This window comes from Mesoplodon densirostris, chromosome 1, assembly GCF_025265405.1.
Source record: "Mesoplodon densirostris isolate mMesDen1 chromosome 1, mMesDen1 primary haplotype, whole genome shotgun sequence".
Lineage (NCBI taxonomy): Eukaryota > Metazoa > Chordata > Mammalia > Artiodactyla > Ziphiidae > Mesoplodon > Mesoplodon densirostris.
Genome location: NC_082661.1, coordinates 103,992,513 through 104,005,750, shown reverse-complemented (window position 1 = coordinate 104,005,750; position 13,238 = coordinate 103,992,513). Strand labels below are relative to the sequence as shown.

The following is a 13,238-nucleotide window of genomic DNA, read 5'->3' as shown; positions in this document are numbered from 1 at the left end:
TTGCCTTTTCCCTATTCCAGTTATTGAATCAAACATGCACACACGTGCACACACACACACATACGTAACCACACTCAGTGTTCCAACATAAGCAAAGAGTTTGCCTGAATCAGTTAGGAAATGCAGTGATCCGACCAGTAAAGTTGTATTCTGTACTTTTTCTAAGACCATTTTATCTTAACTTTTGAGGTAATTTCAGAATTACAGAAAAGTTGTGAAACTAGTACAAATAATTCCATATACCCTTCACCCATATTCCCCAAATACTAACATTTTACCATGTTTGATATCTCTTGCATGGTCTCTTCCCCTCTCTCTCCCTCTCTCTCTTTCTCTCTCTCTGACTCTGTGTAAATTTTTTCAGAACCTTTTACAGACGTGTTCCCCCTTTATCCCTAAACACTTCAGTGTGAAGTTGCTCAAAATGAGGGTATTTCTTTACTAAAACCACTGTATAATTATCAAAATCGGGAAATTCACACTCATGCAATACAATTATCTGACTTACAGATTTTAATCAGATTTTCCCAGTTATCCCAATAATGTCCCTTGTCAGCGGAAGGAAACCCCAGGTGGTATGTTTCATTCAGCTGCAGTCTCTTTGGCTTTCTCTGTCTGGTTTCATGACATTGATACTTGGGACGGGTACAGACCATTACTGTGTAGACGGTAGTTTGGGCATATCTTCCACTTCCTTGAAATTCGAATCTGGGGTAGGCATGCTTGGCAGGGGCCCGTGGAAGCAGTGGCGTGTTTGGCACAGCATCACTTAAGCAGGTACGCCGTCAGTTTGTCCCACGACTGGTGATGTTAACTTTGATCTCTCATGTGGGATGTCTGCACGGCTTCCCCACTGCAAAGTTACTGTGTTTACCATTTGTCTTTAGTAAGCTTCATGTGGGAAGATTCTTTGAGACTCTTTCAATATCCTCTCACTCACAATTTCACCCACTAATTCTTAGCATCCGTGAATGACTCTTGCCTGATACAGTTATTAAAATGACAGCTGCTAAATGGGGACTTGCTAATTCCATTATTCCTTCTACACTTATTAGTTAGTATCTACTATAAGGAAGATTTCCCTTTCTCTCAATTAATTATTCATTCATTTATATATATATGTATATCAGCAGGGGTTCATAGATTATTGTTGTAATCAGTGATTATAATCCTTTATTGTCATGATTTATCCTGGTCAAATGAACAGAGTTGGTCAGCAGAAAGCCCTTCGAGCCATGTGGCCTTTGCTATGTCCCTGTAATAAAGACACCACAGTCCGCGGTCCCCTGCATTCTTTGAGCTCTTTCCTCATATTGTGATGCAACAAGATGTTCCAGGCTCATCTTGTGCTTTTCTCTGCCCCAGGCCTCTTGGAATCAGCCATGTTCCGAAGAGCTTTTAGTGGACAATTCCTAGTGGATAATGGTATTTAGAAACCAGGATCTGGGTAGAGGTGTGCTCAGAGTTACTGGGGCGTCACTGCGCCTAGGCCTTTTCAGTAGTCATAGGAAATTGTGTGTATGTGTATGTTTGTACATACATATATTCAGGCATGTTTCTATGTTATACATATTACACACATATATATGCATATATACATGTATACACCTGCATGTATACCTATTTATATACTAAAGCCACAAGATCGTAACTAATACTTCTAATTTTAGTCCAACACCACAGAGTTATTATTTTTTAAAAGCCTATGAGGAAATTTCTTAAACAATGAAGAAAACAGTTAACAGTGTAATAGTATCAACCACATCTTAGATATTATGTTAACATACTTTTAAAAATGCTTAAATGAAATAGTTATAGATACATGGATATAGATTCAGTCGTAGATACATTCTTGACATAGATTTCGTTTGGGGGAGGACAAAAGACCAGTGAAGAGAACATATTTGTGATTTTTTTATTATCCAAGCACTCAAATCAATTCATTTCAATTTAGCAAACATTGATTATTACATTCTTACTCTCCGTAAGGCATGTAATTGGAATCCATTCACTTTGTCCATGGCCGCATGTGATACTGTTGCTTGTACAGTATCAGTAGCCAGTTCTATCAGCACACAAAAAACAACTTCTTCCTCATCAATGGCTCTTCCTCCCGAGAGCTTTTTGTGCCTGCCATGGGGTATATGTGATTACTTGTATTCTGATCTGTGTTCAACTCATCAAGGTTATAATGATGAAACCCAGTTTTCTTTAAGTCTTGAAGCTAAACTTACAGATCTTTCTTTATATAAAAAATTTGTAATTTTTGCAAAAAGCTAAATATTTTTTTTCTTTGACATTCAGTTAACTCACACATTTGATAGCTCAGTTTCCCCTAAACTTTAAATATGACTTACATAGTTGATTAGCCAATAGTATTTAGACATTTGAAGTACCATTATGAATGTAATGTAATTGATTTTCTAAATCACATAAGAAGGACGGCTTAAAATTTTAATGAACCAAATCTTAAAGATATATTTCAGACTTGCAAATTAGGCAGATGACATCCAGGGAGCATTTCAAACATCTTAAAAAATAACATGCACAAAGCAGCCCAACGATTATAAACATTACACCTATATAAACACAACTAATATGAAAGTGAAAGTAGGTTAATATTCTGTACCATCTAATCAGGGAAATAAAAGTGCCCTTTCAGGCCCATTCAGGAGACCACAGCAAGGGCTCCTGGTCACCAGAGTTGGTGACCTACAGGGGCCGTGGCCTGGTGTGGTTTCCAGGTTAAGCAGCTGTGGTTGGAGAGGCTCTTTCTGCTCCCCAGATTTTGTTGCCAAATTAAGGAGCCTTTCTAAACGGCTTCTTTTAGCTGAGATTTAAATAATCCCATTAATTTCCATGTCTTCCACCCTAGTGCCTTTCCCCAAAATAATTGGGAGGCATCTTAGGACCTCGGGTTTTTATTTCCTTGGGAATAACCGTTATGCAGCTTCCGCATTAAGGCTTAGAGTGAACGCGGTGTTAATCCCATGGCTCAGGCAGTGGCTGCCTCCTTGTCGTCGTCTACATCCTCAGGTGCTTCATGTTCCACCGCCTTTCCTGCTATGTTGTCTCTTTTTGGACATTTTAATGAAAATGTTAAAACTCTTTACTGTTACTTAAGTAAAATTCATTTTTTCCCCCTTCACCTCAACAGGCATCTTCTTCTGAAGACATGGGCAGGTGGATTGGTATTTTGCTGGCTGAGACGGGGTCCTCCACAGACCCTGGGGCCCTGCACTATGACTACATAGACGTGGAGATGTCGGCGAATGTCATTCAGACGGCCAAGCAAACCTTCTGGTAAGATCCACTGCCATGCGAAACGGCACTGAAATTAAACAACTTTATTTTTTCCCTAATTTTCTTTTCCTTTTATGTAAGTGTACAGCCTTCAAAGGGAAAAAAAAACAGCTGAAGACTCTCCTTTTTGTATAATATTAACCCAAATTTTGCTGAAATGTTTGTCATTTCAACCATCTGTGTTTTCTTTTAAAACGGGTTGGCAAACTTTTTCTGCAAAAGGCAAAATAGTAATATTTTTGGCTTTGTGGACCAAATGTTCCCTGTTAAAACTACTCAGCTCTGCCACTGCAGTCACACACATAAATGAATGGACATGGCTGTGTGCCAATAAAACTTTATTTGCAAACACAGGCAGTGGGCCAGATTTGACCCATGGGCTGTACTTTGCTGACCCCTGTATTAGGGGAACAGTTCTATAAAGCATAAATAATTCAACATATTGCTGTAGTGACGACTGAGTTTTCAAAGCCATCAACCATATACTTTTAAAACTTAAATGTGATTTTTTTTAAAGTGCTGTTATGTACAAAAACGTTCTTTTAAACTATGAATATTTCCTTAACATAATGATGGCAAAGAAAATTATAGCAGCAGTCCTCGAAGTATGGTCCACAGACCCCTGAGGGTATTCAAGACCCTTTCAGGCAGTCCCAAAGGTCAAAACTATTCTCATAATAATGCTAAGAAATTATTTTTTTTCTTCACTGTAGTGACATTTGCATTGATGGTGCAAAAGCAACAGCAGGGCCGGGGGACGGGGATAGATTGGCAGGAGCCTTAGGACCATCAGTGGTCATTCCATACTGTGCTGTGACCATTGCCACTGCCACTCACTTGTAGTAAAAGGATATGCTGTGTTCACTTAAGATGTCCGTGATGGGGACTTCCCTGGCGGTTTGGGGGTTAAGACACCACGCTTTCACTGCAGGGGGTACGGGTTTGATCCTTGGCCAGGAAACTAAGATCCTGCAAGCCGTGCAGCGCGGCCAGAAGGAAAAAAAAGAAAAAAAGATGTCTGTGATGAAGCAGTACAATTATTACTTTTTCTGTAAAGGGCCAGATAGTGTATATATATATATATATATATATATTTTTTTTTTTTTTTTTTTTTTTTTTTTTTTTTTTGCTGTACGCGGTCCTCTCACTGCTGTGGCCTCTCCCATTGCGGAGCACAGGCTCCGGACGCACAGGCTCCGCGGCCATGGCTCGCGGGCCCAGCCGCTCCGCGGCATGTGGGATCTTCCAAGATCAGGGCACGAACCCGTGTCCCCTGCATCGGCAGGCGGACTGTCAACCACTGCGCCACCAGGGAAGCCCGATAGTAGATATTTTTATTAAATCTCTCAAGTACGTGTCTTTTTAACATTTACGTAGTGGGCAGGACACACAAAGCACTTACATTGACTGAACTGTCATGTTGTCTTGAGGAAATGCTCTTGTAAGACTGAGTTGCTAACTCAACTAGCCGCTCCCTAACCCCACCACCATTTTTTCACTTTTATTTGAAAGAACAATTAACAGGTGAACTGTGGTTATTCAGACGTAGGTATTTGCAGACACTTTTTCAGAAATGAAGCTAGTGAGCCTCTCCCCTCGAGGAAAATGGTTGGCAGTGTTTGTTGCCTGCAGTGGAGTTGAGCTTGCACTCAGAAATGAGAATTTGGGGAGATTTGTATCTGCCACTGTGAGCTGACAGCTTCCCAGTACTCAGACTTTTCTGATAAGATTGGTGGTGATATTGAGTGTGGTTTTTTTTGATACAGTATAGTGAAGTGTGTGCATTTGACAGGTACGCATAAGTCATGCACGGGTAAAAGGTCCCTCCCATGAGCAAGAGAAACTAATGGGTTTTCAGGTAAAAGAGGACTAAAAGTTCATTGATACAGTTTGAGATTCTACATGGCATTAATCATTAAGAAATTACCACTTATCGAGTTTTGGTGTAGCATCAAAGAATATCTACCATGACCTGGAGAAGCTATGAAAATACACCTCACTTTTACAACTGGATATCTGCGGGAGGCTAGATTTTCTTCACATGCTTCAACCAAAACAACTTGTTGCAACCGGTTGAATGTTGAAGCACGTGTGAGAATCCCGCTCTCTTCTCTTAAGCCAAACATTGAATAGATTTACAAACATGTATAACTACCACTTTTCTCACCATTTTTTTTTATTTTGGAAAATATAGTTAACTTTTATAGAAATATGTTTAAATATGGTGGATTTATTCCCATTATTTTTAAATGAATAAAAATGAATACATTTCTGAGTTTCAATGTCAAATACAGTCAACACTGATAGCAAACACCCACATAAACCAAAGCTCTTTGGGAGTCTTCAGTAACTTCGAAGGATGTAAAGACTAAAAACACTTGAGGATTGCTGCTTTGTAGGAATGGATCTGTGAAATTAAGAAGTGGCTGGTTCCTATTTCATGCTGTCCACTGTCTAAAGCAGGGGTTGGTCATACTTTTCTGTGAAGGGCAAGATGGTGAACATTTTCAGCTTTGCAGAATGTTTATTTAATGATTGCCTGGGACATTCTGGGGCTGAGTAAAATGAAGATAACGTTTGCCCATATTAGGAATCAAGCCACCATGTTACACCCAATTAAGGTCAATGGCCTTGACAAAATGAATTAATCTTGTACGACTTTACTGGGAAATCTCCAGTAATGCTGGAGGATTTCTGAAGTACACACTGCTTCTTCTCACTACTGTTCTTTTGTGCGAAAACCAGGGTGACATAGTCAAGTGCTGACTGTTCATCCTCGTTATTTTTTCCATAATAACATTCTATCTAATCAGCAAGGTGTAGGTAAATTACAGTGAAACTCCTAATTGTGCAGTAAATAGAGCACACTTAAAGTAGCTTTTTAAGAAATGTAATATCCTTAAGTCCAGTTTTGCAAAATCTACACATCTAGAGTGACATAAAAGAAAGGATCTTATGGTTGTTAACTGTACTATTTTGGACCTTATTAGTTTCCAAAAAGCCTCTCCTAAGTCCACGTGTAACTTCAGCAATAATAAGCAAACTGATGAAAACACTTAAGAGAAACCCTGACTAAAAATATTCCCCCTAGAACACAAATGAGTGTGGAATATTCATCTAAACCAAATGTGGGAAGGTCCCATTTTTGAGAAAGGAATGTAGATTGCAATGCTGAAAACTGATTTATTAAAAATATGCATGTAATGAGTTTGTGGCTGCAGGAGTCTTTGCTACCCCATTAAAACCTTTATAGGAAAAACCTTTATAGGAGATGTCACTTAGCAATAAAGTTTATTTTTATTTATTAGTTTTCTGCCAAACCTTCTGTAAAAATTGAGAGAAGAGATTTAACAAGGAAACAGCGTTCAAACTATAAAATATGGTAGCTTGCCAATGCGATAATCTGAGGTTGAATTAATTTTTGCCTTTATGTAAATTGTCAGCCAGTCAATGAATCTTCTCAGGGTTATTAGGGGAAATTTTTGTACATTGGATTCTGTCTGAGGGAGAAAGGTCAATGATATATTTTGGGAAGAGGACAGTAAAAGAAATAATAGTAATGTAAAGTCTCCCAGAAAAAGTGGTCTATTTAAGAGTATGAATAGTGGTAAACATTTGAAACATACTTTCCTGCGGCCTATTTTTAAATGAGATGTATATAGATGATAGGATACAGGGCAAATATTCTGAAATTTTCTTCTGGAACTCTTTTCAAGTCATGCTGGGTTGGAGCCCCATAAGAAAGCTGTGACAACATTGATGGTGATAAAAGCAGTAGATCACGGTGGACACAGAGAGGGGAGCAGGCAGACTGACAGGAAACTTTCACCTTGAGTCACCCTCTCATCTGAATCCCTGGGAGGTTTTATTCTAAAATATACTTCCTGAAAACATGAATGAACCTTGAAGGTATTAACGCTAAGTGAAATAAGCCAGACACAAGAGGACACATACTGGATAATCCACTTAGGTGAGGTACCAGAGTAGGCAAATCCATAGAGGCAGGAAGTGGGGTGCTGGGTGCTGGGTGCCAGCGCTGGGGGTGGGGGAGACAGCGCTTCAGCTTTTTGGGAAGATGACAAGTTTTGGAGATGGGTGGTGGTGATGGCTGTACAGCAGTGTGAATGTACTTAGCGTCCCAGACCTGTACACTTAAAAGTGGTTAAGATGGTAGGGACTTCCCTGGTGGTCCAGTGGTTAAGACTCTGCGCTCCCAATGCGGGGCGCTGGGGTTCGATCCCTGGTCGGGGAACTAGATCCCACATGCCGCAACTAAGACCCGGTGCAGCCAAATAAGTAAATAAATAAAATGTTTAAAGAAATGTTAAGATGGTGACATTTCTGTTATGTATATTTTACCTATATATATATATATTTTTCTGTCTTATGATTTTGGTTTAACAAGTGGCATATGGTCTGTTATCTCATTTCCACTTTCCTATTTGGCTAAAAATCCTATTTTAGGAAGAGTGCCAGGCCAGAAGGTGAGGGGCCTCTTACTCGGTCTTGGATCCACTCGCTGTTTTGGGCCCAGAGACTTGGTTTGGGGGCCCAGGTCCCTCTCTGTGAGATGAGGGGCAGCCCAGCTGGTGGCCGAGGTCTCATCCAGCTGGGACAGGACATCCTGTGTGTCTGTGACCTCCCCTTATGTTCCGTGGGTCAGAAGCATCCTGCTGGTGTCTGTTCCAAGTGAGTGAGCATCCGTCCTGCCCCTTCATGGTCCACGCTCCTTCCTGGCATCTGTGTCCCAGTGTGAGTGCCAGGCTGGGCGCCAGAAACCAGAGACACAGACCAGGCAGGAGACAGTCCCTTGGCAGGGGGTCCGTTTGCCAGGACGTGGAACAGATCCAGGTATCAGTGCTCACGGGCTGTGGAGCGTCCTGGGACCACAGGCATGGGGAGGGCGTGGTCATCCCATGTCCTGCCTCTCACATGACCAAACCCTCACCCCCCAAATACCCTCAAACGGGATGTTTAAACCAGAAAACTTCAAATATGTATCTAAAAACAAGGAGAATCTTTCTTTCTTGTATTCTTTCTTTTCTATACATTTTCTTTTCCTAAATATATGTTAATATATTTTAAGTATAGAATAATGATATACATTTTTGTATCAGAAAAAAGCAAGAAGAGTTATTTTATAAATTAAAGAGAATACCGTGTCCAGGGTGGGACTCGCCGTGTGTGCCGTGTGGTCCCAGCAGAGGGACACCTGAGCCGCCTTCCTGCAGCCAGGGCTGGATGAGTGGAAACTGCAGCTTGAGCCTGCAGGCTGACCCTTCATAGCCCCTTCCTCTCATTCTCTTCAGAACCAGAAATCCCAGTGTAGTTTTATTGCAAGACCTCTTGTCAGAGAGGCAGTTCTCTCCTCCCCTCTTACTGCCTTCACTTTTTCTCATTTGCTCTCTTTTTTATTCATCTAGTTACCATAGAAATGTAAGATCCCAAGAAGAAGCAAAATTGGAAAAAAACCCAAAAAACTATTTTTTTTCATTTTAGGCTGCTTTAGTTTTCCCAATTAGGAGAAAAATGTTACCTAGGTTGTTTCTTCCCTAGGCATTGAGGTTTTTCTCTTATAACATCACGATCAAACCATTCACGCATTCCTTCCTTCATTCATTCCTGTGTTCATTCATTCGTGCAGCTCGTATTTGCCAAGCACCTTTTGTGTGCTGGATGAACAGAATTGGCAAAAGCCATGTCCTCCTGAAGCTCATGTTCCAGTGAGGAAAGCAGACAGTAGACACATGATCGTGCAACACGTTAGGTGGTGATTAGTGGTAAGAAGGAGTAGGGGACAGGACAGGGATGCAGAGGTGGGAGGTTGGGGTGATCAGGAAGTTCCCACTGAGACTGAAAGAAGGAGGGGTCTCAGAGAAGCGCTGTGGGAAGAGGGGGTGCCCTTGGCCAGCGAGCGAGAGCTACCAGGAGCCTGGGGTGAAGGCAGCGGACGTGGCGCTCGGAGCCTTGCAGGCCATGCAGCACTGGATTGTTCTCGGAGCCACTGGGGCTTTGAGCAGAGCCGTGACACGAGGGACGGAGGTGGCCACTGTCAGAGGCTCCCAGAAGCTCAGGGCCATGCAGGGCAGAGGGGAAGGTGGGTAGTGACGCTGAACAAACACTGAGAACTCAAGAAGTGCTGTGGGATAGACGTTCTAAAACGCTTATAGAGCGCGCAGCCTGCGGGCGCGGGTCATGGCGCGGCTCCCGAAGCTCGTAGTCTTCGATCTAGATTACACGCTGTGGCCGTTCTGGGTGGACACGCACGTAGACCCCCCGTTCCACAAGAACAGTGATGGAACTGTACGAGATAGGCGGGGCCAGGCCGTCCGACTGTACCCACAGGTGCCTGAGGTCCTGGAAAGATTGCAGGGCTTGGGGGTGCCCGTCGCGGCCGCTTCACGGTAAGAAGAGCGACTGAGTCGGTCTAATGCTGAGAGGTGCATGCATGAGGAGACTTCCCGTGTAACCCCTTGGCTGCAAAAATTAGGCGGTGCAAACTTGCAGGACAGGTGAGGTTGAAGGGGCCAACCAGCTACTGGAGCTCTTTGACCTTGTCAGATACTTTGTTCATCGGGAGATCTATCCAGGCAGCAAGGTCACGCACTTTGAGAGGTTGCAGCAGAAGACTGGAGTTCCTTTCTCCCAGATGATCTTCTTTGATGATGAAAAGCGGAATATTGTAGATGTCAGCAAACTGGGTGTTACCAGCATTCATGTCCAGAATGGAATGAGCCTTCAGACCCTAACTCAAGGATTAGAGACATTTGCAAAGGCACAAGCTGGACTCTGAGGTCCAGTCCTGTGGATGAGCCTCATTTGAGGCATAGAACTGAAAGGAAATCAGGAGGGCATTTTCAGGTGCATTTGTAAATTATTAAAGTGTATTTGTGTGTGGCAAAAAAAAAAACAAAAAACAAAAAAAAACGCTTATAGAACAGGTCCTTGGACTTTTCCTGAAAAAAGCCAGAGAGCAAATATTGATACTTCAGTTTTGCAGGCCAGATGGTCTCTGCCTTTGAGAATTAACAGGCTCATGAAAGAGGCATGTGAAAAAAAAAAAAGCAGCCACAGACGATTCGTCAACGACGAGTCCAGGTAAAGAAAGGTGTTCCAGTAAAGCTTTGGTGACAGAAGCAGGCTGCTAACACAAATGGGGGTTATTTGCTGAGTGCCGGGTGCGTGCAGGCCTTGCTCTGGGTACCCGGCAGGGTCATCATGGGTCCGGGCCGCAGTCCTGCGGGCGGGTGGTGTCCTGTCCTACAGGTGAGGAGTCTGCCCTGTGGCTGTAGGAACAGCCGATTCTGCCGGGGTCCTATGCTAACACTTCTGTACCCCGCGGCCTCGGACAGAGCCTGAGCATCCATCAGAGCTCCTGGAAGCCTTGGTGATCAATTGGAGGGTTGTAACTCGTTTCCTCTCTTTCAGTTTCATGAACAGGCGTGTTCTGTCCACTAACCCGTATGTGGGGAGTACCGCCAACGGCTACGCTCACCCCAGCGGGACGGCTCTACACTACGACGACGTCCCCTGCATCAGCGGCTCGGTGAGTGCGCCGCGTGCAGAGCGAGGTCAGCCGTGCGGGAAGGCGGGGGTCTGCGGGTCTCCGTGACTTACACCCCTGCTTTCTGTCCAAACGAGAGAAAGCTTTCTTACGCTCTGAGGCAAGATGAAAACTCCACCCCATCTCTCTCCTTTTTGACACCCTGTTCATCTTAATCTGCATCTGAACACACAGGTAATCAGGCACCAGTAGACAGTTTGTCATTCCTGTCAATGCCATTAAACACCGTCAGAACTCACCATCGGAAAGGAGACGCCACAGAGTAATGACTGTACTGCCAGCTCCAGACACCGTCCTGCATCCTCCGGGTGGGGTGCGCTTGTAGCTGGGGCCCCCGTCCGGTGGAGAAGAAGGGGAGCAGGGAGGAAGGAGCGCGATCAAGCGCAGATTAACGTGAAAGGGGCTCATGTCAGGACTTGGGTGTCGGGGCGCGGGCACACATTGAAATCCCGTCCCAGCTGCAAAGCCCATGGGCTGGCGTCCCCTCTGAGTCCGGGGTGGTCTGGGGTGACTGGGACCAGGGTCCTGTCCCACAGCAAGAACACGTTAGGCCCAGTCGGTCTCCTCCTTGCCCCTCCCCGTTCCCACCACCACCTTCGCCTCGGGGTCTGCAGGGCTGGAGGGGCTCTGGTGCCCACTGTGGCCGTAGCTGTCCACCCTGCAGAGAGACATAGGTGATGAAGACAGAACGTCCAGTGCGCAGTGTTCATGGCTCATTTGCTTAAGGGCTTCCTTGACGTTCAGGCCTCTCTTTAACCTGTTGCTCTACTTGCTGGGCTCTGTGACCAGACCCTTTGTTTTGCGAGAGCCTGCACTTCTCAGTTTTATAAGGTTCGTACTTTTGAGCCAATACCCGACATTTTAGCAATGTTTCAACTTCAGTAATTCTTACCCATTCAGCATTCCCCCTGAGGCCTAGATGAAAGTGAATCTCAAAAAGGATCTTCTGACAGGCACACACACACTTTTAATCTAGAAGTTCTCTGGTGTTTGTTTTCTAAGTCTTCCATGTGACTGAATCCTTTGGTGTTTTAGGAAAATGATGGTCTGGTCTAGACCATTTTAATAACCCTGGACAAATATATGCTAGGTTGTCATTATGAAACTCACATCCACGCTTATCTACTTGTACCATTATTTTTAGTTTGTAGATGGGTCCCCGGCATCACAAAAATAGACACACTGAAGTGATTGCAAAGGAATAAAAAACACTCTTACTATGAAATTTTAAACCTTTTCTATTTTTATAACAAAAGGCTGTAATTACATCCTGGCAGAAAGGAACTCTGCAAGAAGGATATAAAAATAGAGTAAGATAAGTATAGTATATGAATTAATATTTTCTCTTTTTTAAAAACAATGAAAGCAATTCCTTTAAAACTTAAAAGAATCTGGCTGTGGTTTTAAGTTTGGGTTTTAATTTATACTTTAATGTCCATGTTCTAAAGTGGCTTGTAGCTATTTTAATCCTTTTGTAAAAAGGTTTTCCACTAAAGTAATGCCATTCTATCATTTATAGTTTGAAACATCCTATTTTCTCTGATTATTCGATTTCTTTCTTTTAACAGCCTGTGTTTTTGGTTACTGCACTTTCTTCAGGCATAACCAAGTGTGGAGCAGGGGTGACGCTGACAGTCACCCATAGAACTTAAATCCCCGATGCCTGCATAGCAGGCTTGGAACGGTCCAGAGGTGTTCTGGCATCGAGCCCCTCATCCTATCCTGGAGGAGCCTGAGGTTCAGACCCCAAGCAGTGTGTAGTTATGAGCACAGCTCTAACCCAGCTCTGCCTCTTACAGCTGTGTGACCTCTCTGCCTCAGTTTCCCCCTACTTCATAAGACTCCTATGAGAATTATGTGAGTCATTTTTACTGTGAAATAAGATAAGGTGCTTTGGGGACTTCCCTGGTGGTCCAGTGGTTGAGAATCCGCCTTCCAATGCAGGGGATGAGGGTTTGATCCTTGGTCTGGGAACTAAGGTCCCACATGCCACAGGGCAACTAAGCCCGTGCACTGCAACTACTGAGCCCACACGTCACAACTAGAGAGCCCATGTGCCGCAACTAGAGAGAAGCCTACACGCCGCAATGAAGAGCCTGCGTGCCACAACTAAGACCCAACGCAGCCAAAAAAATAATAATAGTAGTAAAATACAGATAATAATATCTGTCAGTATTTTGTTCTGTTTTGTTTTGTTTTTTTTTGTTTTTTTTGTGGTATGCGGCCCTCTCACTGCTGTGGCCTCTTCCGTTGCGGAGCACAGGCTCCGGACGCGCAGGCTCAGCGGCCATGGCTCACGGGCCCAGCTGCTCCGTGGCATGTGGGATCCTCCCAGACCGGGGCACGAACCTGCGTCCCCTGCATCAGCAGG

The 13,238-nt window shown here is 43.7% G+C and overlaps 2 protein-coding genes across 5 annotated transcripts in view; both read left to right on the top strand.

Annotated features, from left to right (window-relative positions):
- AFAP1 (actin filament associated protein 1) overlaps window positions 1–13,238 on the top strand; it is a 156,916-nt gene that overhangs the window by 121,444 nt on the left and 22,234 nt on the right. For all 4 annotated transcript variants that reach the window (XM_060106427.1, XM_060106401.1, XM_060106419.1 and 1 more), the window contains exons 11-12: window positions 3,158–3,303; window positions 10,732–10,849. In XM_060106427.1, coding sequence (XP_059962410.1) covers window positions 3,158–3,303; window positions 10,732–10,849 — 264 coding nt within the window. The remainder of the gene's footprint in view (window positions 1–3,157; window positions 3,304–10,731; window positions 10,850–13,238) is intronic.
- Window positions 9,481–10,197, top strand: LOC132494963 (magnesium-dependent phosphatase 1). Its single transcript, XM_060106440.1, has 2 exons — window positions 9,481–9,707; window positions 9,811–10,197. The coding sequence occupies exons 1-2, from the start codon at window positions 9,499–9,501 to the stop codon at window positions 10,094–10,096; spliced, it is 495 nt and encodes a 164-aa protein (XP_059962423.1). The 5' UTR covers window positions 9,481–9,498; the 3' UTR covers window positions 10,097–10,197.